This window comes from Nothobranchius furzeri, chromosome 16 (assembly GCF_043380555.1).
Source record: "Nothobranchius furzeri strain GRZ-AD chromosome 16, NfurGRZ-RIMD1, whole genome shotgun sequence".
Classification (NCBI taxonomy): Eukaryota; Metazoa; Chordata; class Actinopteri; order Cyprinodontiformes; family Nothobranchiidae; genus Nothobranchius; species Nothobranchius furzeri.
The window spans coordinates 34,688,372-34,714,963 of record NC_091756.1 but is presented as its reverse complement, the minus strand read 5'-3'; the positions used below and the strand labels follow the sequence as shown (position 1 = coordinate 34,714,963).

The 26,592-nt window shown below is 42.0% G+C and overlaps 1 protein-coding gene and 1 long non-coding RNA gene across 4 annotated transcripts in view; one reads left to right on the top strand and one right to left on the bottom strand.

Moving 5' to 3' along the window:
* Positions 1-14,631, top strand: part of LOC107387956 (double C2-like domain-containing protein alpha) — a 29,112-nt gene extending 14,481 nt beyond the window's left edge. For 2 of the 3 annotated variants that reach the window (XM_015963248.3, XM_015963247.3), the window contains exons 8-11: positions 7,031-7,230; positions 9,438-9,519; positions 10,614-10,710; positions 13,314-14,631. In XM_015963248.3, the coding sequence (XP_015818734.3) occupies positions 7,031-7,230; positions 9,438-9,519; positions 10,614-10,710; positions 13,314-13,450 (516 nt within the window). In that variant the 3' untranslated portion in view covers positions 13,451-14,631. The other variant, XM_070545595.1, reaches the window with a different exon arrangement.
* Positions 14,632-16,101: 1,470 nt separating this feature from the next.
* On the bottom strand, positions 16,102-21,863 carry LOC139063525 (uncharacterized). The gene is made up of 2 exons (XR_011516893.1): positions 21,461-21,863; positions 16,102-17,840 (listed from the first exon to the last, which is right to left on the bottom strand). It is a non-coding gene; the product is annotated as an uncharacterized lncRNA (long non-coding RNA).
* Between the last annotated feature and the right edge of the window lie 4,729 nt (positions 21,864-26,592).

The window sequence follows — 26,592 nt, the reverse complement described above, 5'->3', positions numbered from 1 at the left end:
TCCTGATATTTGGACATCTTGTCTCTGATTGGCTAACAGCAATGCAACTCTCCCAATAACTCTGTTCTCTAACACAGATGTTTTAGCTCCACAAATAACATAAGCCTGGAGGAGTTCTGCTGTATGGTGGAGTTGCTAATGCTAATGGTTAGCTTCTACTAGCCGAGACGTTCTCTGCTGTTTCCTTTCCTGTCACGAGTCAAGATGGGTGAGTCCATGAAGGTTAAGTGACAGTGTGATGTAGATCTGTCAGGATTTTCAGATCCTAGAGTTTCACCGTCCATTTGCTGAGCTAATATAGGAGATGGGTGTTGGACACTATCTTCATGTTCATGCATGAAACACTCAGAGTGATCGATCATTTTCAAAAATAAGTAAAAAAAATGGTTTCCCAGTGAAGGAGCTCCTTATCCCTTTGATGCATGATGGTCACTACAGTGGACAGGTACTCAAAATTGTTATTTATTTATTTTTGCTATTAAGCACAGCTGTTGAAGACTTTATTGCATTTGAGCTCCTCCATTTCGACTTCAGTAAGTCAAGCCAACATATTTCATGTTTAGAATGCATGCTGTCCACTGAGGTGGATGTGTAATAAACTATGTGTAAATTAAATGTTACAAAAAATATGTAAATATGACATTTGTTTCATTCACACCTAAAGATGAATGAAAAAATTTGTTTAAAAAATCATGGTTGAAGATTTCATAATTCATGCATCAAAGGGTTGAAATGGTTTACTCTCTATTGTGATTGTACTTGTTTTATCAAGATATTTTGTTGGTTTTATAGGAGAGTCAGTGAGACAGCAGCAGGAAAACACCTAAAACAAACACACAGATAAAAAAGTGTTTTTAATGTTCTGTCTCTTTTGTGTGACATCACCTGCTGCTGCTGGTCTTGTTTAAAGAGGGACTGCACTAGCCTGGCCTGCCAGACTCCTCCTCTGTTTAATTCTGCACAGATAAAGAGTCTAGGAACTCTCTTTTTCAAATAACCCCACCCCGTAAGAATTCTTACCGAGCCAATCAGTGCTGAGTAGCGTTCGTCACACACCATAATGCCGAGTTTGTCGAACATGACGACTGAAGCGGAGTTCTCTACGGCTCTTTCCTTTGTTCTAAATGACTTGGACGCGTCTTTAAAACAAGTGGAAGCGCTAAAAGCCTTTCTTCTAAACAAAGATGTTTGCGCTGTCGCCAGACGCCATTTTTGACTACAGCTAAAAAAACTACAGCGTCGCGGACGTCACACACAGCGATGCTCAGCTTCTCATAAACAACGAAGACAGCGGCGGAGTTCGCTGCAGCTCTTTTCTCTGTTCTAAATGACTTGAATGTCTTTAAAACCACAACAAGTAGAAGAGCTAACAACATTTCTTCTAAAAAAAATAAGATGTGTGCACCGTTGCCAGACGCAATTTTTTATTTTTACTACAACTAGAAAAATACAGCATCGCGCGGTACAGTCAGCATTTCTGTCTTTTTTCTGATTGGTTACTTTTGAGCTGCCTAGTCCCGCCCCTCATGTGCCTCTCTGCCTGTGAGCTACCAGACTCTTTCTCTGTGCAGAATTAAACAGAGGATGAGTATGCCAGGTCAGGCACACCATCAGAAAACGTAACTCCACCCCTAGTTAAGATTTGAAAAATACCATGAAAGTGGGCGTTACTAGGAGGCACAGAGTGGCATGTCCAAGTGTGGGGAATTTCCATTCAGGGAGGGAGGGGGAATGGACGGAGACTGTACCGATGACGTGAAATTGTACAAGCCAAGGCAAAGACCCTGTATTTCTTACCAGCTATCACCCAATTTCTCTTATTAATGTTGATCTCAAAATTATTTGTAAAGCCCTGGCAAAAAGATTAGAGAAGGTAACCCCCTTCATAATACATCCTGACCAAACTGGTTTCAAGGGTAGACAGTCATCCACAAACTCGCTTAGATTACTTAATTTGATAGATTTCTCTTACAGTAGAAACATAGAAACTAGTATATTATCTCTAGATGCAGAAAAGGCTTTTGATAGAGTTAACTGGAAGTTCTTGTTTGCAACTTTACATAAATTTGGCTTTGGGAACTTCTTCATAAACTGGCTACAAACATTATACAATTCACCAACAACACGTGTCAGGACGAACAACCAAATATCAGCTAGTTTCTGTCTTCAGAGGGGGACCAGGCAGGGATGCCCACTCTCCCCCTCACTGTTTGCTATTTTTATCAAGCCACTAGCAGCAGCAATTAGGCAAACAACAGATATTAAAAGCATAAAGTGTAAGAACATAGAGCATAAAATGAGTCTTTATGCAGATGATGTGTGACCTTTTCTCCAGAATTCTCAATTCTTTCTCTCTCAAGCAATAGAGCTGATAAACTCTTTTTCAACAGTTTGAGAATACTCACTAAACTGGATAAATTCCACAGTTCTACCAATTAATTTCTCTTTTGTCAATTTGCTTAATACACAATTGGAATCACGGAATATCAAATGGAGCTTTAAGCATCTCTAAAAGAACACTGGATTTGGGTGATGGAGATTAAAACCTGCAAGACATTACAGCAATCTAAAAATGTCAAAGCAAACCCAAGTATTCAAAAATAACAGGTTGTTTGTTTTGCTTTTTGCTTTTCCATGTCCAACATGCGGTTGAAGATCTGCTTTAGAGACCTTATTCAAGATGTGTCAACTGGAAACGCTTGAATTAGGTAGACTCCAAACGTCAGTCAGTCGTAGCAGTGCGTGTAATCATTCATTTCAGAATGTTTTGATGGTTCATGAGATATTTGGACTAACAAATACAGACCCCATCAGTTAATGGAACCATTTTAAGCTAAGATCTTGTGTGATCTTTTACATCCCAGCTGAATGAGATGGGAGCTAATGAACTGAAAGGTGTCATTTTTAGACAAGCGCAACTTCCTCTTTTTCCTGATTTCTCCCAGACGTCTATGGGGCAGACCCAGATGTCAGACCAGAAGCTCCAGGGATAACTTTTTAAAGCACATTCCTGCTCCTTGCTTTATGATTTTCAGTGGATCACATGAATTTGTTACCCAAGAAATGGACAACAAGTGGAAGTCGGGAAAAGATTTAAGCTAGCAGTGTCATGATGCGGGTGTAGGAGTAGATGGACCATGTGTGGTGGAGCAGATCCGGAGGTAAAAATGCAGGCTCGGATAAAGTAAAAATGGTTTTAATGCCAGAGTGGGAACGACAGGACAAAAACAACGTTGACAACAAACACAATGATCTGACAAAGACTGATACAAGGAGGGAGGTATAAATACACAGGGCAAATGAGGAACACATGGGCAGGTAAACAAGGGGCAGGTGAAAACAATAAGGACTAATCAAGGACAGGAGAGAGACAAAGTCAGGGAGGCAGGGGCAGACCAAGACAGTACCCCTCCTTAAGGGGCGGATACCAGACGCCCACAAGCCACATAACACAGGAGACTCGGGAACACTCGACTCAGAACAGGAACACTCGACTTGGAACAGGGGAACACTCGGAAACTGGAACACTTGGAACTCAGACACTCGGAAACTGGAACACTTGGAACTCGGACACTCGGAAACTGGAACACTTGGAACTCGGACACTCAGAAACTGGAACACATGGAACTCGGACACTCGGAAACTGGAACACTTGGAACTCGGACACTCAGAAACTGGAACACTTGGAACTCGGACACTCGGAAACTGGAACACTTGGAACTGGAACTCGGACATGTAGACTCTGGAACTCGGACACTCGGACACTGGAACTCGGACACTCGGACACTGGAACACTTGGAACTGGAACTCGGACACGTAGACTCTGGAACTCGGACACTCGGACACTGGAAACTCGGACACTCGGACACTGGAAACTCAAACACTCGGACACTGGAAACTCAAACACTCCGACACTGGAACTCGAACACTTGGTTGGCAGAGCAGGGGCCTCTGAAATAGGCGGCACAACTCTGGCTTTGGAGAGTTCCTTGAGCTCTGGTTTGGGCTGCAGCAGCAGGACTCTGAAGGGGCTGCAGCATGATGGACCTGCAGGTGTAGACCCCGCAGGCATGGACCAGGAAGTAGATGAAACTGCAGGAGCGACGCGAGGAAACCAGGATCGGCGGCAGGTACTCGACAAGCAGTCAGAGCAGGTGCGCATCAGGATACAACTGGGTCCATAGGCGGAGGCTTGGGTGAAGGGAAGCAGATATGGAGCAGGAAGTCCAGCCCCACCACCCCGAAGAATGTTGGTGTGCGTAGGGGGTTTACCTCACTGAAACACCAGGATCCGCAGCTTCCGTGGGAAAACAGGATGGGGCAAAACAGCAGGAGAGGAGAAATGATTTTGACCACCCCGAGAAAAGGTAGGATGCACCAAAACCTCCCAATGGGCTCGGCCACCCCGAAAACCTGTAGGATGCGCCGAAAACCCCTCAGGACAGAATCTCCCTCTGCTGAAAATGAGAAAAAGCAACAAAAAAAAATAATAATAATCCTCCAGGCAGATGTTTAGAGCTCACCACAGGTCCAGGTTGGTCAGATCATTCTGTCACAATGCGGGTGTAGGAGTAGATGGACCATGTGTGGTGGAGCAGATCCGGAGGTAAAAATGCAGGCTCGGATAAAGTAAAAATGGTTTTAATACCAGAGCGGGAACGACAGGACAAAAACAACATTGACAACAAACACAATAATCTGACAAAGACTGATACAAGGAGGGAGGCATAAATACACAGGGCAAATTAGGAACACATGGGCAGGTAAACAAGGGGCAGATGAAAACAATAAGGACTAATCAAGGGCAGGAGAGAGACACAGTCAGGGAGGCAGGGGCAGACCGTGACAAGCAGAACCAGAGGATGAGGAGGGAGAAGGCGATGTCCTCCAAGGCCCATGTCTCACACTCATAGCCTACAGCACAAATACATGTTTGCTATTTATAGACCACATTTGCATCACTGAAAGTGCACCATTTTTACAAGTTGTTGTTTCATCACAGAAGATGAGAAAACCGTCTGTTCTACAACTGTCTCCCCTTTGTATCTCTCCATCTCTCATTAAATCTTATCTTCTGGCATGAGCTAGGCACATCTACGACGATCAATATGCCTCACGACTCGGGTGTTTTTCTTATTATCTCACCAGCTTGCCTCCCTCCTCTTCCTCTTTCAGTGTCGTTTTTTTATTATTTTTTTTTTCAGCAGGAATCAGCGTCACTGCCAGTGGCAAGTTTGCCATCTGTCCACAATGAGTTGGAGACTTTCAAACTCACACTGAGCGAGGATAGCTTGCATCAGGTAGCTGGTAATAAAACAGCATGGACCTTCACAGATCAATAATGAGAGACTCATTAGGCAGGTGGGAAACACACAAAGTGAGAAAGAAAGCATGGCACAGAACCAAACAACAGCCGCAGTTATCAGCGGGTAGTTCACTTCTGTCGTCTTAATGAGGCTGAAGGCACGATAAAGTGACCTGGTTCTGCAGCAGCAGCTGGACTAGGAGGACGCCTCTGCTCGAGTAAACAAGAACATAAAATCAACAAAAGTCATATGCTGTCAGGATGAAATGAACAGCATTTATGAATGGCAAAAGTTTTGTAACGATTTGTTACAAATCAGTAAATGCATTTTGTCCTCATGGGCTTCTGTAGGAAACATAGCAAATGGCGTCGCCCAGAGACTTGGACCCACTCCCATGGGTTTTAGACCCCATTTTTATGGCTTCATGTTACGAAGCCGCCAAAATTTTTCATCAACTGGGCATCATTTATTTAATCTTGAACAACATTTTGAATCATATTTTACATGAATAATGGAGAAAACACATTGTCTCTTTAAAAGCTTCCCTATGAACTTTATTATTTAAATGGAAAGGCACGAAATTTTATTTATTAACTGTTCTATAATTATTAATTTCACCTATCAACAGTGTAATTTTTCCATGTGGGTGGATTGTAGCATCAGGAAACCAGATTTATGACTGAGATTACACGTTCAGTTGTTGAAGAATAGACTCAAGAGTGTTAATCTGTCTTTTTTCATGGACTCCTCCCATTTATTATTGCTGTTGTTGCTGGGGGGGGGGGGGGGGGTCAGGCTTGAAGAAGAATTTCTCTTTTTCAGAAAAACATCTTTCCCTCCACAGTTTGCTCGCTTCCCCGCTTGCATCCATTCACATGCTAATTTTGTGTCTGATTGAAAATAAAGACTTGGGCATTTTCTTTTAAAACGTGAGCACAGAAGTAGTCTACACCACAAAATCTCAGATTTTTATTTTCCACTGTGCAATTTTAGCAACTCACATGTGCCTCAACTCTGGGAGATAAAAGGAGGAAGTGTGAAAAGGTCTATAACAACTAAACTGATTGATATGTTGGACATTTTCTGCCTTTAAAGGGGACACATTATGCAGAACTCACCTTTTGTATCCTTTTGTGCTGCTATGTGGGTCTTTACTAAACAATCTTGAAAAACATGCATCCATTTTCTGTCAGTGGTTTTAGGAATTGTGTCTAAAACAAGCCGTTTCAAAAAGCCCCCGTTTGTGACATCACATTTAATATATCATCTCTCATGTGCAATTGAGAGCTGCTAATATGTCTCCTATTTTAAAATTGGCATCAGCAATTTAGAGTAAAACAAGCTGATTTGTTGGCCAGCATGGCTGACCTGACTTCTGATTATCGGCTTTGATAACGATCACAGGTCGACTTCTAGCCTAGAACACATTTTATTGTTTTTCTTTAGCATTCCGCAAACTTCTGAGGATTAAAGAGGACTCTTCGGCTTCTACAAGCTTCATTATATCCATCAAAGTCAGACTAAGTCTGTCTGGTGGGTTCAGAGCCTTTTCTATCCATTCAACTGTTGCTGCAGACTGATGCTCATGTGAGGGAAGGAAAATGAAACGAACAAACAAAAAAAAGCTGGAGGTGAAGACAGAGCAACACATTATCCCCAGCAGCACATGCAGCACACACATCTCATCCCTGTCTCTTCCTGTTTGTGTCCCTTCTGTCCTTCAGTGGGAGACCGAGCAGCAGAGAAGTCTGGAGGAGAGAGGGCGTCTGCTGCTCTGCCTCCAGTTCCTCCCTCCAAACAGCGACAGCGATCTGAAGGGCGAGGCCAAGGAGAGAGCTCGGGGTGGGCTGTGTGTGGGCGTTAAACGCTGCGCCCACCTGGCAGCCATGGACGTCAACGGCTTCTCCGACCCCTACGTCAAAACGTAAGCAAGCGTCCCTCTCAGTTCTTGCCAGTCTAAGATCTGTCTCTGATCGCTGCTGCTGGAGAAAATCTCAAAACCTTGAAGAAATGGTCTAAACTGGTTATCTGGCTCCTAATTTGGCACGTGTCAGATCCTAAACTATCACACAGCAGCTGTTGACTGCTGGGCTGCTGCCGTGTGATGCGTTACATAATAAGTGGTCCCATTACCTTCATCACTGCGTGGGCCTAATTGTTTTTGTCCCACAGGTGTATTTGCAAATAATAATGAAGCAAATAATTAACAACAGGTTTTACTGCTGAATGAATCATGCTGAATCTGGAGAATTGGGGTAAAAATTTGACCCGTTTTGAATTAGTCTGCTTTTGGTTGTGAGGATCCAGGCAAGTTTCAGCGTTAAGAGGTCAAAAGCTTTGGTCCGACACACAGCTTTGAGAGTGATGGACTGACGTCTCGCACTCATTTCAGGATGACCTCTTCTGTTCACCTGTCTTTACCACCTGTGTGCGCTCATCCATCATGCGGACGACGCGGTTCATCTCTGAGTTTTACCCCACCCTTTGTTTGTTTGACAGCCTTCAAAACAGACTGATGAACGTGTCAGGATCTGATGTTAAACCGTGAAGGATTAAGGGAAATGAGTTACGGTGATGTTAGTGTCGGGAGTTTCAACGCTCACCGCTGATAGGAGAGCAGCGTGGTGTTTGCTGGTGTGTGAGTGGAGGAGGACGGAGAGGAGGGAGGTGTTACTGCTGCAGAGCAGTAAGGTGTGACGCTATGGTTATAGTCACTGTTGCTCATTGCTGTTTTTCTATTTTTAAAACAGTTTAGATCATGATGCAATAAATCTATGAGGGTTAATTTATGCCAGAAGAAGAACAAGATTTTTACTGTTCCAAAAGAAAATAAAAATTTCAAGTTAATTTCATCCCTCCAGAACTGCACTCATGGAGGAAGGTTATTTCTGAGCTACTTTTGTTATTTTTATATTTTTACAATCATTATAATCTTCACTTAACCGTTTAATGCTTGTAAGATCAAATTTGATTTGCACAGGTGTTGTGCTTCTTTCTATTGTAAGCTTGTGATTCATGTGCATCACAGCCAGCGATTCATCAGGATTATTTTAGTCAAGTAATAAATAGTTTTCTGATGTGACCTAAGAGAACTCCATCTGGGTATGATTGTGTTTACATGCACTCCTCCTATCTTGGATATAGTCTGGTTATTTGCTTTTACAAACATCATTTCATGCAAACCCTAACCAAATTTTCTGGTAAATTCACGTTAATAGAAGAAAACTTCACACAGCTGTGTGTGCTCTTACCCCCAAAAGTAGAAGCTGTCAAATTTACCTTCTGTACATGATTTAAAATACAACAAAAGTTCAGATAAGAGTCGTTTATATAAACTGTTTATTTTTCACTCCTCTGTGCTCACCACAGTTCAACAATCTATTTTCTCTTTCTGACAAGCCTCAAACTCTATTTTCTCACCCTTTTCTAAACTCCCACCAAACCTACTCACCCGTCCCTCACACATCCACTTCTGTACATCACGCTTCTCCTTTCATTTTGGATGCTTACTCACATCTTTGGCCTTTTGGCAGCAGCTCCTTCCCAGATGCTTTGTTGTGTCGGAGAGCGTGTGGGAACATACGCGTTCTGAGCTGTGGGTGGTGGATGGAAGACAAAAGTGAATAGTGATTTTTGCCAGACTCCTTCCAGCTGGCTCAGAAATATCCTGGGAATTCGCTGACAGCCAGGGATACTGAGCATTTTCAATCTGTTCTGTGGTGCTAATCAGTTCCCACGCACTCGCTTCACACGAGACAGAGAAAATCGTTAGCACATCACCAGCTTATCGAGTAAAAAGAGTTAAAATCATCGTAAAAGATGTGCTCATTTGGTTTTTGTTAGGGGATTAGGTGATCCACATATCTGAAAAGAAAACAAATCTTAAATTTCTTACTATCTTTTAAAACAAAAAGCATCTTCTGAGTCCCTCACAGAGGAGGTGATGACATAAAAATGAAGGAGTCCAGTAGGAACCAGTAAATCTGTTGTTTAATCCTGCATAATTGCTTGGGTGATGTAGGATCACACTCTGACCTTTAGTCCTGACATTTGCTATCACCCTCTACGCACTTACATGTGAATTATAATGATCAGTCTTGTACACGATAATAACACACGCCTCGCTTTTAGGTATCTGAAGCCAGATGTTCAGAAGAAGTCCAAGCACAAAACAGCGGTTATAAAGAAGACTCTGAATCCAGAGTTTAACGAGGTAATGTTCATGTTTAGGAGTGTGTGTGAGATCGGATCTATGTCATTACTGCAGAGACGCTCACCCTCCATGCTAAGTTTAGCTGAGTCTTTTAAAAAAATAACAACTACACTTTACATTAATAATACGTATTTTATCAGATCACAGAAAGACTCCACGCAACATTTTTAAAATGTTTGATAGTGTTTAAGAAATGGCGTTTTACCACAAGGCACCCTTTGAAAGTTGTGGACATTTATAAAGCACCAATAAAGTACAATATTGCCATAAATGCCAAAAGTGTGCTCATAAGGGAGTAACTTATTCTGAAATGTTTATTATAGCAACTCTAGATGAAATATATGGGTGTACAGACTTGGCTCAGTATTTGGCAAGAAATGGTTTTGTCTCTTCTTTTTTAAAGCAGCAATCTGGAGTTTTCCCCTTCTCAGGAGATGTGCTAGCCCGGCCTGTCAGACTCGTCCTCTGTTTCATTCTGCACAGAGAAAGAGTCTGGTAACTCACAGGCAGAGGGGCACATGAGGGGCGGGAGTAGGCAGCTCAGAAATTACTAATCAGAAAAAAGACGGAAATGCCGACTGTACCACTGTAGTTTTTTAGCTGTAGTCAAAAAACACATCTGGCAACGGCGCAAACATCTTTTTTTTAGAAGAAATGCTTTAAGCGCTCCTGCTTGTTGTGGTTTTAAAGACTTTCAAGTCATTTAGAACAGAGAAAAGAACTGCAGCAAACTCCGCCGCCCCCCATCACATAGAACCCCATGCATTTTTAACTAGCATCAGCCAACAGCGTTACACATCTGTGTACGCTGGCTAGAATGTTCACCAATGAGAGGTGTTGCTTCCAGCTGTAATCACAGAAGTGGGGAGAGGGGCTTAAGGTGCAATACAGTTTTCTGCCTCTAGATGGTGCCCTCACATAACATAAAACCTCTGGACTTTTGCTCTAATGCATAATTAACTCCTACTCATGATTTATACATTTTTCACAGATTTATTGACACCATGTCTTTAAACTATTTAAGGGGAGTCTTAAAGTTTTTATCCACTTTTCTTGTTGTCTGGTAATTTTCTGACCTTTTTATCGTCACCCAGGAGTTCTTCTATGAAATTTCCTTCTCAGAGTTGGCCTCCAAGACTCTAGAGGTCACTGTGTGGGACTACGACCTGGGGAGGTCCAATGACTTCATTGGTGAGTTTAAACAGTGGCGGTTTATAATCACAGACAGATGCCCCGTGGACTGGCTCTGCCAATTGGAGCTTCTGTAGTGGCTGGTCGCCATCTTGGATGGGTCTCCATTGGCTCCCAGTGCATTTATTTCTACTGAAGAAGGTGCCCACCTAACTAAAAAACACATTCTATTGTGCTTTTTCACAAAACAACCATTTCGTATGATATGATAGTTAAAATATGAATATAATTAAACAAAATAAATCTAAATAAATTAAAACATAAAATTTCAACAGGTAGGCTAGAAAAGTCCCATGTTAAGTGTTTATAATTCCTTGTTGGATTCACAGACATGGATACGTAGACGCGCCACTAGGTGCTGGAGAGCATAACAGCATCGCCGCCATATTGGATGAGATCTTCACACTCCAAACCCAACTGTCAGCAGATTGAGCAACTATGCCCATTTTTTGTGCAACAACTGGTGCACTACTGAAGCAGATCATGTGGGATTTACTTTTCTAGCCTACCTGTTGGGATTTTATATTTTATTTATTTTATTATATTATATTTACTATCATGCAATGCCATATGGCAGCACAATAAAGCGTGTTTTTAGTTGGGTAAGCACCTTCCTCAGTAGAAAAAAATGCACTGGGGGCAAATGGAGACCCAATTTAAGATGGCAACCAGCCACTACGGCAGTTCCAACAGACAGCTTCCGTCCACGGGGCATCTACGTATACATGTCTGTGGTTGGATTCCTGTAAGATTAGCTGCCTGGTTTTCACACATATGAGCCATAGGAATGGTTGCCAGCTATATTTAAGGATGTCCTTAATTTGCTGTAGGGAATCACAGAACGTGGCTGAACGACTATAAGTTACCTTTCAGTTTGGTTTTAAGTTAAATATATTAAATAAATGTAGTTTCCTTCTCTTTTATGGGGGAGATTTTGTTCTGGAGTTTTACTTTATAAAAGAGAATGGTTATTTATAATTTTTTTAAACAGGACACAGAAATATTGTTTTACTTTAGCAAAATCATTGGTAATGCCATGATACGTGGATACAATTATTGTCTTTAGTAGGCATGGATAGTAGGCATTTTCAGCAGCTTCCATAGGTACATTTCCATGCACATCTCACTACATTAGAAATGTAATTATTTGATGTGATGAAACCGTGACAGCCTTTGGAAGTGTGAAATGTGCACTATCTGTCAGGAAAGGTAACAAGGGCAGCCTGACTCATTAATTTTTAATTTGCAATTTCTACTTTTTCCTCTTAAGCACATGCAGTTTGACCTCAGTCGGCATTTCGAAGTCGCAAAGGTAACATTAAAGCAGGTGTAAATCAGCTTTATTATTAGCACATGACGAGGAAACCATTTTAATGAGCTCTGACAATGAACAAAACTTTTATATGTCAGAATATTTTAACATATTAAAATGCAAGAATGTCTGTTTAAAATGGGGAAAATTCAGCTACTCATACATTATTTTCATATGTGGTGTGGAAGATTTAATCAGGAAACAATTACAAATGCATTTAAGTGTAGAGAGAACCAAGGTCAACAGAAACGTTAAAGCTGCTGCTACTGACACATTAAGGTATCCATGGTAACCATACATTGTAAGAAACATTTGCTCAAATGCACAAATGCAAAGGAAGCCATATATTACACTACGACAGATTCATTAGACCCTTCACTTCCAGGTTATAAGGGAAAATAAGGCGCTCTGATACGGCTGAACTCTGTAAAACTGACGATGCACTGCTGAGGCATGGCGACTAAAGCAAGAGAAATATGTCTATAGTTTGATGTATAATTTATAAATATCATCAATTTCCAGGAGAATAAAAAATTTGTTTGCAAATATTTCAGAACTGTTTCCACCACTCTAAAGTTGGTGTGATGTCATCGTAAAAGCTCTCAAAGGCAAATTAGTTATTAAAGGTTCACTTTGCACAAATAAAGTCAGACTATGTGTTCCATTCCCACTTTAACCGATGTCTGTAATGTGAACTATCCCTAAGTTTTAGAGCTCCAACAAAGGCTGTAAGGACACAAGTTAGTTTTCCCAGATTTCATGATGTATGCTTACCACAGACATATATACCTGCTTACCAAATGTTATGGCTGACCGTTGCCACTAAAGCTACATTTTTTTTGTATATTTGCAGTGTCGCCCCCAAGGGTTGGCCAGGGGTGGCCATGGTCACCCCTGGAAAATTGCTGGCCACACTGAGGGAAGACCAGTGTTCTGCAATAAGTCATGCTAATGTTCACACAAACCATAAATGTATTTATATTTTTATGAAGAAGAATGAATGAGCATGTATTGCATCACTACAGGCTAAACTTCCCCAGTTACCACAAGGATCAATTTGGTGTGTCAACCCAAAAATTTCTCTGGCCCCATGAAATTATTCTGGAGGCGCCACTGTATATTTGCACCAGTTTTTCCAAAGCTGTGGGAGGAGAACAGAAGTGAAATTATTGGAAAATTGACAAGCAAACTGAAACCCTAAAACCAAAAAAAATCACCATATTTGTTTTTTTTTTTTTGTTTTTGTTTTTGTCTACATAAGCGTGCTTGGTCTTTGTTTCTGTTCTGTTAGGGGGAGTGTCCCTTGGGTGCCACTCACAGGGAGAAACCCTGCAACACTGGATAGACTGCCTGAAGAATAAGGGCAAGAAGGTGGAGCGCTGGCATACCCTGACCAACGAGCTGCCCGGTTCCACCCTGCAGGAATAAACTGGTTCTCAGTGCTGATGCTGCACATGCTGCCAGAAGACTGGGAGATGTTTCATCGCATGCTCTGAAGTTTTCCTGCATGATGAACTCATTCTTACTCACCTTGTGTTAATAAATGGGTTCATAGTTCATGACAACATCTCCAACAGGGGTCACTTACAGAGATCAAAAAGCAGAACTTTTGAGAATTATTTATACATATTCACTTGTTTAAGATGCAGATATCTCGTGCATCAGGAACGGACTCCTGCTCATGGGTGTGGTGAGATGAAAGGGATTTAATTATTCTGCATTTGGACTCCCGTACCGTCCTTCACGTCAGGACTGCTTGCTTTTTTTTTATTAAATTCTGCCAGTTCTTTTCATTACGTCCTGACATTAAAACTCCACGGGTAATGACCATCTGTCTCACAGCGCACATACCTCTCCTCTGCAATAATGTTTTCCCAGATGCTTCCAAAGATTTTCGGGTGGTCTCAATATACCGTTGGAGGGTTTAAACGTATCGATCTGACTGTCACCAGGCCGTCTGCGGACGACTCAGTGTGACGAGAAAATTGGCCGGTGGTGCGCGTGAGCTGTTGGTGGGGCTGTTCTCAGCTACAGGACGGGGGTGTTTGCTCATCACTGTGCCGTTTGGGCTTCTCTTAATGTGCTATGAGTTAGTTTATCCGACCAGCTCTGTATTTTTCACAGTTGTTTAATGTGTATCTGTGAGTGAAACTCCTTTTTAAAGCAGGCGATGGCGTTGTGATTCACAGGAAAACATTTTCACAGCAACAGTGTTCTGTGGAGAGGTGTTGGATGAATTCATCAGCCTTTGTTTAACACAAGTGTTGTCTGGTGACTCTGTGTCTGCTGCTGCCTCGTATTTGTCACGGATCAAGCTGCAGGCTTTATCTCACGTGGTGACCGAGGCATGCTGACAGTACCAGTGGTGTTTATATGTAAATACATCTGGTGTTTTAGTTACCTGGATATTTGTCTTCTGGACGGCATGCATGACTACTTTTTTGTTTATTTTCATAAAAAATACCTTTACAACGAGTTATTGTGTGTATTATTATATTTATAATATCCTCCCTGTTTCCAAAGTGGCCTCTGTGAATTTCTAATGTTTATGCACAGCCCATTGGCAACTCAATAAAGCTTATACTGCCATCTGGTGTCCTGGATGTGCATCTGCAGCCTCCTCTATGACAATGCTTTTCACACTTGACATCCTCTGCTTACAAATGGTCAAATTGTTATTTTGAACAGTAGTAATTAAGGAATTTTGATGGTGGTTCAGTGAAACCGACAACCAGATCATTGCTTTAAGCTCAAAACGTGTTATTGGTGGAGGTTTTTAATCTAATTTGTTTTCCAACTTTGCCATTGTAGCTTTACTCCAGCAAAACATGTTATACACAACGCCTGGCTCAACCAAGGGAGTGTGCTACCACTTTTCTAACCAATGAACACTCGATAACCCTAACACACTCATCAACCTTATATCTTCTTGATCTGTGGATGATTTTTGAATCCCTTTTATATTGGCCATGCCCATTTCCACCTAACCAGATTTCTTTGTTGACGCAAAATAGGCAGACATACTGTTATGTATGCATCTAATGCATTATACAGCAAATGGATTTGACACTTGGTGGATATGAGTTATACCCCAGAATAAATTCTGATGAAAATATCATATAATAAAGTTTTTAAATAGTGCAAGTGGTGCAACAACAAGCTTTTCTATTCTATTCTATTCTATTCTAGCATCATGATTGTATTTGTAGAGCAATTTCCAGCTAACTGCAGGCCACCACAAAGTGCTTAACACAGCACTCATAAAACATAATAGCAACAATCTGTCACATGAAAATTAGGTAGAAATAAGAAAGTAGCATAAAAATATAACAACAGAAATACATAGAAGTAAGTATGCTCACCAGTATCTTCACCATATGTCAGGATGAAATTAAAAGACTTTAGATCCTTATAAGGAAGGTGACGAGTTTTCCTCCATTCAAAAATGGCACCTAGCGACGGTGCAACATCTTTCCTAAGAACAATGGCTTTCTTCTTGTCGTGGTTTTAAAGACATGTTCAAGTCATTTAGAACAGAGGAAATAGCTGCTTCATTGTTTATGAGAAACTGAGCGTTAAGGTGTGTGACGCACGCTGGTGATTGGCTCGGTTAGAATTATCAGGGTTTTTTGAATAGGAGAGTTCCCAGGCCCATGCTTCCCAAAAGGAGGGGTCTGGCTGGCCAGGCTACTGTAACCCGTTCTGCACTAGCTTTTAGAGTGTCTCATGACCAAACTCAGCCTCCAACAATCTTCAAGCACTGCTTGAAAACCTACAACTCCTATCTTCAACCAACCAATGAAAACACACCTTTGGGACGCCGCAGAAGCAAGACACCTCCTCTCTGACTTTCAATTTCAATTTTATGTTTAAAATGCAGATTATAAACTACACACCAGTTTTAATTTTTGCTAATTGTTGGGTAATTTTAATATTACTCCCATATTACCTCAAAGAAAGCTCAGAGCACACACAGAGGGATTAGATTGATAATTTGGTAAATTGTAATCCTGCCAACAACAAACAACAACAAATACTTTGCAAAGGGTGAGAGAAATCAAATACACCAGAGACAGAGGTCAGTTTGCTCTCACACTCAGGCAAAGCCTTGGAGCTCCTTTTATTTAGGAAGGCACACCCAGAAGTTACAGATAACCCACACACACAATTCTTCAGAACCAGCTGACCGGGGTAACCTAATCAACAGATTGTTGGACCGTCATCTTGTCTCAGGAAGTTACAGATAACAGGAGGGTGATCAAAGAGGTCATTCTTCACCACTCTAAAACGTGATCAAAGTTGATGACCCTCTGTTCAAACAAACACCTACACTGTTACATCAAGAACCCTGTGACATCAAAATCTGTTATATCCATCATTTCCTCCCTGTTTTAAACAGAGGTCATTCTAATCAACACTCCTCCCTGTGGAGACAGTTTATGATCAGCAAAATAAAAAAATTATAAGAACAAGACTACAATCAAGGTAAATATGTATGTAGTATTAAAATCAACCTCTAACACACCAAAAGATCACAAAATAGTTAGTGATCTTCAAAAAAGCTGTAAAATAGGTAACAACCTGTTTTAAAATGAATTTAAACTGGATGATTAATAAAAAACAAGATCAACTTCATTCTAAAATGATGATAACAATGATTACACTGATTAAGCTAAATTAAAGATTAAGCTAATAACCTAAAGGATAATAAAATCTGAGCTGATAACAAGAACAATCAACAACAGTTACAGGAACTGTAATTTTCATCGTTGAAATCACAATGAAACCAACTCTATCAGGCAATGTATTCATCTTCTTCAAGCTCCTCTCTTTGCCTTAGGAGCATGCATTGGACCAAGGCATTTGTCATCAGTTTGCTTACCATATTCTTCAAGCATGGGATTACACAGCCTAAAACTAAGCAAATCATGACCAGGATAACAAAAACAGGTGCAAGAAACTTTAACAAGAGCTGATACCAGTTACCAGATACCAGCCAACTCATAAAACTCCAGGATCCTCCAGTCGATTCGTTGGATTTCAGGAAGTTGCTAGAGGGGGAAAGTTAATGTAAAATGTTAATGTACGCAGCTCTAACTGTGGCAGAGCTGAGGTCAAAGGGCTTGTCCGTGGACTGGAAACTGTAGTTTGAGCAAAACAATGCCTTCTTCAGGATGGTGTTGTACGGGGAAAGGTGATGCAGAAGTGTCCTTTGGGATCGTCGTCGTGAGGGGCGCGGCTTTCGTCGCTCATATGAGGCGGGGTCAGTGTGCCAGTCTGCACGTGTGTGCCACACCAGGTGTGTGGCAGGAGAGAGCCAACTCGAGCAAAAGGCGTGTGCCAGCAACTGTGATGATGTCATAGCAACCTGGGATTCAGTGATGGTGGGGACGGTGAGGGGATGTCTTTTTGGGCAGGGAGCCTTGAAACCAGACGAGAGATTTGGGGTACTGGATCTTGACATCGTTGGAGGCAGGTCACAGCGTCGTGTGGACGGACCCAGGAGGGGTCTCAACCACCAGATGTTGTTTCCGTTGTTCCTCCCAACTGCTGCTGTTTCCTCTCGTTCCATCAGATGTTGAGGGGCGGTTTCAGGGCAAAGTGCGATCCCCAAACATCAGCAGCGACATGGTGGATCAGCCCTGCAAGCTTAAGGCACATCGTTTACTTATCTGCCGTCCTCGGTGAGCCCGCATGAGGATGGTCAGTCATAGTGGCCCTCTCAGCAGTATGCAGCAGCGGGAGGGATAAGATGAGTGACCTTGACGCCTCATCTTGGTAGAAGCACGTGCATCCCCAATATCCTTGGTTTCACGGTCTGTGGCGAGAAAGCACACAAGGATCTGCAAGTTCACTGTGGCTTTTTGACATCTTCAGCAACAACCGTCCAATATACTTTTTGACCAGTCCAGTTTGGACCCCCAATGGGGCCGAAATTCACCAGAAATTTACCATCACAGTCCACCCGGTATCATCCTAAGCTAGAATCAAGACCACACATACATGTGAGGTCAAAATACTGGACATTCCCCCTGAGCGTATTTGTTGGGACAGCAAAAGATAAAATAATAAAAACAAACACAATGTCATAACAAAAAACCTGAGTAAGGTAACCCATTAGTGGGCTAGAATTATGGTTCAGTATACCCATTAACTCATGTTCCATGATATATTAGTCTAACCTACACCAGTAATTTGCATCATTCCATAAAGGAACAGCCTTACCAAGTGAAAACAGAGACCATCTTGAGTCAAAGTTGCATTGTTAAACTAAGTCCATGAGCAAAAGGCATCTTTGGACTCAGATCAGCCGCCTCACAGCTAACCTGTGGAACTCGAGTCTGGCAAAACCAGAGCTGTGTCAGAATTGTACAAAGGCTGTCTCAGTTAAAAGGGGCAAAATAGTTTGTCATTTTAAAATGGCAGTAAGGCACCTTTTTTTACAGTTCTACATCATACTAAGCAGAAGCTATTCATGAGGTTTTGTACCACATTAACACAAAATCATAATTTTACAATAATTTTCCCCTCTAATTCTGTAACTCGGGGTCAAATCCAGCAAAAAAGAGAAATGTGCAAAGGACTGGGACATTTCTGCATTGGGGGACTACTTAGGAAGGTCTAAAAACTGTGTGATCTGTTCCGTATTCGGGGTGTCGGGGCAGTCAACATGGTCCCTGACTGGATCTGCCTTCACCTGACAGCAGTGTGTCCCAAAATACCGTACTAGAAATTTCTTTACCCATTGTAGATTCTTTTTACTGACTTTGTTTCCTGTTTTGCGGAGATGCTGCAGCAGAGCGAGAGAGTCTTTGAGGCAGGACTCAGCATCGTCTGAAGCAACCAAATTGTCATCCACATAAACAAGAATTTGTGAATTTGCTGAACATTGAAAGTCCGCTAGACAATTAGTATTATTATTATTGATTGTTTAGGCAATAGTGAGATTTTGTGAGGTGCAACTTTTGCAAGTTGAACTCTAAATTCCGTAGGTGAAAGCAAATCAAGCTAGGAAGAGCAGAACTACTGAAAAGGGGTATTTGTTTATTTTAATAATTATGTTAAAATAATAAATTGCAAGGATCTAGTTTAATTTGAGGGGCAATCGCGTGAGAAGTGACCTCGACCTTCACAGGTCCAGTAAATGGACTGCTGTGATCGGGCCTGTCAATTGTACCTCTGCCTCTGTTTAGAATTCCTCCTCCTATTTCCCTTCCTGTCTGGGATGCTTTGTGGGGCTGATCGGGGGGGGGGGGGGGGGGTGTTGGCTCTTTAATTTGTCCCTGGATGATCTTTTCTGCGTATCTGGCATGGGAATCATCTATGGACTCACCAGTCTTTTGTTTAATAGTTGTTAACTGGGTTAAGTTAGGAGTTTCCAACTTAAGTCTTCTATTATTTGTCCAGTCGCGGGAGGTTTTAGAAAGCTCGTTTGAGCCAGCTGGTCTTATTTTTGGCCAATTAAGTGGTGGGAGTGAATCACCTCCATCATATCTGGGACCCACTTCTCTGACTGTTCTCCGGGTTTAAACGAGTGCATCCATTCAGCCAGCGGAGCTGAAGGAGTTAGTTTACTTAGGACGGGTGTATTCATCCCTGCTTCACTTTCTTTTTCTTTCATTTTCTCTTTACTTTTTTGGATATCTCTCAGTCTCTTATCTGCCTCATCACGCCAAATCGTCGCTATCTTTAATTGTTCTTCCTTAGCCAGTTTCTTTTTGCCAGTGGCTGCCACAACTTTAACGTTGCATATATCGACTAAGTTATGCCATTGTTGACCTTTTAGTGTTCCATCGACTTTGTACTTTTTGCGCCATTTTCTCATAAATTTTAAGCTATCTGGGTGTTTACGAGACATAAATTTCATATCTCCCTCGGTATTCCCCATTCTATCTAAGTCGTTTTGTTTACTGGTTTAGTGAAACAGGCTGGGAGCACGCCAAGGAGTTCTAATGCAAAAATTGTCAGAAATACAATTAAACTGCAGATAAGGGCATGTGTTAAAATGACTTTTTCAGATAACATTTGGCAGCCACTGAAGCAATTCACCACTTCTCCGTTTCTGTCTTCCACACGCACACTCTCACACACACACACACACATACACACACACTCAGAACTGCATCCGAACCTTCCACACACCCCCACAACGAGACGGCAGCCAAACCTGTCACACAGTGAAATGGCAACCAATACACCTCTACCCACACACACACTCACACACACACACACACACACACACACACACACACACACACACACACACCCAAACGCACCGTCCCAGAACTTTAGTCAAACAATCTTGTTTCCTTTTTCCAGTACCTCTAAATTCATACTTTCTCATACATGCACAGAACAGAACAGGACAGAACCGAACAAAACAAAACAGAACAGAACAGGACAGAACCTGCAGGTTTTTTCACACACAGAGACACAATGAGTCGGCAGCTGAAACAAAGTCCACAGCCGGGTTTTTAGCACTTCGGCACAGATTTTAAAACCACAACACAACACAGACGTTCGATGTCCGTGATGGGACAGCTGACACCAATATGTCAGCAATGAATCACAGGACCACAAAGATCTGCACAACCAGAAGTGGCAAGCCTGACCAATCAGAAATGGGACGCAGCCCACGATGCCAGAAGCACAACAACACAAATAACACACAGCAAGGGCGAATTTAGACCGACTTGGGATTCTTTGGCCAAATGTAGCGGTGATTAATTTTTGTGTACCTTTGATGCACCATGAAATATTTAAACTATACAATCGTCAGTGAGCTTACATAGTGATTTGCACATCCAACCCTATTATGACCCACTCTCACTCACTCCCTCACTCACTCAGTCACTCAGTCACTCACTCACTCACTCACTCTCTCACTCTCTACCTCTTTCTCTCTCTCTTTCTCTCTATTCGTTGTGGGGTGTCTGTGTGCGCAGACACAGAATGATTACAACCTCTCTCGCGCTCACCCCTCTTCTCTCAGATTGCTTATCCGCTTTAACGTGGCTACACATCACTTCTCAGTGCAGTGCCGCATGCAGGTTGCCATCATCTATCCAAGCCAGTATACATTTCACATACATATACAATAAATCCAATATGTGTCAGCCATGTGCGCGGGGCCAACACACACTTCGATAAATCTCAATGCACTTCCACGCAGACGGAGTTAAACAAAATCCGTCCAATCCCGCCTGTCGGCAGCTGCAAAAAGAAGTGTGTCTGTGCCAACTGCGGGTGGCCGCTTTAACGCAGCGCTGGTTTAACTGAGGCAAACGGAGTCCAGGACAAGGTCCGGCGGCTATCAGTCCAGCCCTCAGCCGGGGCCCGGAACGTCTTTCGTGCGTGGATGGCAAAATCACCACCAGCGTAAAACCACACTGCCAACCAGCTATTAGAAATAGGGTGAAATTTAATTTAGGTACTCACTCTCCCCCTGAGTGGCAGATTCGCCCTGAGTCTGAGTGCGAGAGCCTGTTAATTGAAGTTCATCTGTGGAGCTAAACAGCCGGCCGATGGGGCAATTTTCAGCCCCCCGGACTTTGATGAGGAAGTGGCGCCGTGCGGCTCTCCGAAGGCGAACTCCCACTGGAGGGCTCTGCTCTCCCGGGTTTCGGCACCAAAAATTTGGGGTAATTTTAATATTACTCCCATATTACCTCAAAGAAAGTTCAGAGCGCACACAGAGGGATTAGATTGATAATTTGGTAAATTGTAATCCTGCCAACAACAAACAACAACAAATACTTTGCAAAGGGTGAGAAAAATCAAATACACACCAGAGACGGATGTCAGTTTGCTCTCACACTCAGGCAAAGCCTTGGAGCTCCTTTTATTTAGGAAGGCACACCCAGAAGTTACAGATAACCCACACACACAATTCTTTAGAACCAGCTGACCGGGGTAACCTAATCAACAGATTGTTGGACCGTCATCTTGTCTCAGGAAGTTACAGTTAACAGGAGGGTGATCAAAGAGGTCATTCTTCACCACTCTAAAACATGATCAAAGTTGATGACCCTCTGTTTAAACAAACACCTACGCTGTTACATCAAGAACCCTGTGACGTCAAAATCAGTTATATCCATCACTAATAGCCCAAGTTGAACCAGAGTTATATTAGAAATAATTAAACTTTTTTTTGACTATCAGATAATTTGTGAAAGCTTCCATGATCTGTGAGATGAGATGTGCTCACGAAAATAAAAAATTAAACACAAAACTATGACATCCCTTTGCTGTTGGTGGAAATCTCCCATGTTCATGATAAGGATGGGTTCTGCCTCACTGAAATCCTGCACCGTACATTGTGCCACCTTTCTGGAGTTCTTACATGTGACATTAGCAATCCTGTGCGATGGCCAAAAAACGCACTGAGTGATCCCGACTTTAGATCGGTTTTAAAAATGTACTGTTATTTTAGATGCACTCAGACAAGCAGTCACCTCCTCAATCTCATACATATACACATTATTTCTCCCAACAGAGGCCATTCCGAAAGCTAATGTAGGACATGAATTATTCACCACTTTTACATCTAAACTCTTCGAAAAGGCCCCAAATAATCCCTTAAACAACTGAACATGGAAAAGCTGCTTTTTGCAGAACAGATTGAGAAAAAATGTGTTTTTGTTGATAAAAATATTCCTTGGCCGCCATGTTTTTCTTCCCTAAATTCAAATATTTCTCTTGAGTTTGAAGTTTCATTGAGTCACTCTCTCTACTGGGCCAAACTTCTCTTTTGTCTCGTCCGGCAGGCAGGTCAGAGGTCATGATGTTTTTATGACCACACAGGGAGTCATCGTGTCTCAGAGTTTGGACATGGCGTCTCTCCGTAATCCTCACCATGAGCTGAGCAGCTGACTCAGAGACACTGATGACGGACTCAGCCAGAAGAGGATCTCTGCATCAGTTTGTGATTATTGTGCATTTTCTCCTAAGAGGGAAAGAGGTCTAAGCGTAATAAGAGAAGCCTTCTACTTCTACATCTTAGTCACTATTTGTTTCTGCTGGCTCACTAACCTTTGGTATTTAATATTTTTTTAAGAAATTCAACGTTTCTGCTATTTCCAGCTCATGTTTCCTTGTTTGCTTAGTGAGTTTACTTGCTTACTGAAGGTGAAACTCTAAACTTTAGAATATGGTGTAAAAGATCATTTATTTCAGGTGAAACTGATCAATGAGATAGACTCGTGACATGCAAGGCCAGATATCTCAAGCCTTTATTTTGTACATTAGAATATTAAACACAATATGGCAGACATCTGTGTGTACTCAGTACTTGGGTTGGGCCCCTTTTGCTTTAACTGAAATAAATTAACTTTTGCACCATTTTCTAAGTTTTTTAGTTTCACTTGTAAAGATTTTTTCTGTCAAATATATTACAAATATATTTTGCTAGTTTGGACATTTTAGCTAAATTTCAACTTCACTTCAGGTCATAAGCATTCAAACAGTATTTCTGCAGGGAAAACTGTTTATAATTACTGAATTAATTAAAATTAAAACTCATCTAACTGCCTCTGTGACATGACAGAGTTCTGAGCATTGTGCCCAAGATTTAGAATTACTTACGTTTATTTCTTTAACTTTCAACATTTGTGTTTTACATGTCCAGCTGTCAAAACCCAACGGGTCTGCTTTCACAATTCATCAATTTAATTCAATAGCACCAGTTCACAACAAGAGTAATCTCAAGGCACTTTACAAAGAGAGCATTCCAACTGACCCTGCTGTTTAGTACATTGCGTTCAGTTAATTATTCCAATCATTTACAAGATTTTTACCCAAGTAAACCCAGCTGCATGCATGGAGTCACTGACTTTATGTGTCAGTGTCTTTACAGCAATTCTCATACTAAGCAAGCATGTAGCGGCAGTGGAGAGGAAAACTCCCTTTTAGCAGGAGGAAACTGCCAGAGGACCCTGGATCAGTATAAGCAGCCATCTATCACAAGTGACTGGGCGTCTGTGATGACAGAGCACACACACAAACAAAAGATAAACAGATGAACTAGTTAGTGCTTCTATGTTAAAAAAAAGTTAAAACCACAATAGCAGGAGAGGGAGGATGTTCAGTGGTTGGCAGTAGTATGCCACCTGATGGCCTCCTCCAGGAAGGTATACCGGCTAAAATGTCTCCAAATTCCTGCAGTATTTTCCCTGTGAGAGATGCTGCTGCAAAAAAAAAAAACTAACCCTATCAGAGTTTATCAGGAACTTTATAGTTTACATCAGTTTTTCACTCGCTCACACCCAGAGACACGTTAGAGTCACTAATTAACTTAACACGTGTGAGGGGAACTGGAGAACCCACACATACATGAGGGAGAACTTCTCCATGAAGCCCCATTTTTTTCTGGTGTGCTTGTGTTTGCTCTTAGGGGGTGTTGCATCTAAGATTAGGCACTCACTCACTCACTTCCAGGGATAGTTCCCTTCCTAATGAACCTAAATGTTTATTGCTAATGCTAATGCTAATACCTCGCAGATATAACAAACTAACGCATAAATGGAGATTTCTAATTTTAGAGAATACTAATGCTAATGTACAGAAGAGGATTGGGGCCACTGAAAAGAAAAAAGAAAAGAAAGAGAATTCTGACTTTTTTCCCAGAAATCTGACTTTTCTCAGAATTGTGATTTTACAGTAATGGTGTACAGCACTTTGGTCAGCTGCCATCCCAAGGGGTAAAGTGCTTTAGAAATAAAATTGACTTGACTTTCAGAAAATGTGAAAAATGTTCATAAGTAGTTTATTTTTACTTTAATATTTATCTTAATGTAAACACATTACACGATTAACACCACAAAAGGAATGCTAGCGTCATTGTAATTGGAGAGGGAGCAGGAGGAAGCCCTTACTCACTCCTTACTGGTGTTGTTCTCATCATGATGACGATGACTTTTTCTCTAAGGAAGACGAGACGCTGCCGAGCTAAAAATAGCTGTTTGGTGACTAAAACATGACGAGACTGAACAAAAGTTATGCTCTAATGCACATTTCTGCCTGTCTTACAGAAGCTAAAGTAACAGCAGTGCTGCTGCTGTCGCCGGTCTACGTGGATCAAGCTGGCACCTCACCCACATCAGACACAAATAGGTGGAGTGATTAGCACCACGTTTGTGCTGATTTGTGCCATTAAAATTCTTGTTTGTGCTGCTGTTGTTTTCAAATATTATAGGTCATCTAGGGGTCACCATCCCCCAGCTAGGTCCTAAATGAACCAGACCAGTCTACTTTTTAGTGCTACGTTTGTGCTCATTTGTGCCGTTAAAACGGTGTTTGTGCTGCCGTGGTTTTTGAGATATTAAAAGTTTTATTTGTAGGCGATGACATCACCAGACACCCTCAACCGGAAGAGGGTCTACTGTAGTGGTGGGAATTCCGGTTCTTTTTAGAGAGCCGGTTCTTTTGGCTCAGCTCACCAAAAAGAGCCGGCTCTTTTGGCTCCCAAGTGGCTCCTCAGATTTTCTGTTGCGTAAAGTATATTTATCACCAAAAATAATGCAAAATTACATGTAAAATGATTCACTAATGTAAAAATATGCAATATATAAAATATGTATCATTTCTATGGATTTATTTACTGAACACTTTAAGAAATCTCAACTTTCTGACTGCTGGCGCTCATTTTCTCACCGTCTTCTTCGCACTCTCCTTTCTCTCGCTCGCCTTTTTGCTCCTCCTCATTCCCTCTCGTCTCCCTCCGCCCGCATGTTCTCTACTGTGTGTCTGAGTCTGATCCTCCCTCTTCCCCGCCCCTACTGCTCTGTGTGTGGACAGTCTGGACATGCAGTTACACATGTTGACCAATCGCCTGTGGCTTTCAACAAAGCGGGGGGGGGGGGGGGGTTTGACGGCCCCCAACGACGAGCCGGCTCCCGTCATTCACTTCATAGAGCCGGCTCTTAGAGCCGGTTCATTCGCGACCGACACATCACTAGTCTACTGGCCGAGACGTTCTCTGCCTTTTCCTGGACCTTAAAACAACAACAGCACTTCCTGGTTGAGTCAAGATGGGTGAGTCAATTTGAATTCAGTTCAATTCAATTCAGTTTCAATTTATTTATTCATTAAGCGCCTTCTATCACCTTAGAGGAGGCCCGAGTTGTTGAACAAGACATACAAATCAGAGTAGCAATAAAACAACATACTGAATAAAAATTAGTAAAAGAAAAATAGACAAATAAAAGCAATTAAAATCGGTGCGATACAAATGAGTTGGGCAAAAGCTAGCCAGGTCTTAAGGCGTGATTAAAAATCCTGAAGAGAAGGCGCTTGCTTCACCATCGGGGGAGAGCGTGTTCCACATTGTAGGGGCCGTTACTGAGAAGGCCCCCCTTGATCTCAGTTTAGAGCGGGGAACCTGCAGCAGCTCCTTCTCAGCAGAGCGAAGGGCACGAGGAGGGACACGCCGCTGCAGCAGTTCGGCCAGATATAGAGGAGAGCTGCCTTGCAGAACCCTGAACACATGGAGCAAAATCTTAAATCTGGCCCTGTCAAACACCGGTAGCCAGTGCAGAGAAGCCAGCACTGGCGTGATGTGGTCCCTCCTTCTT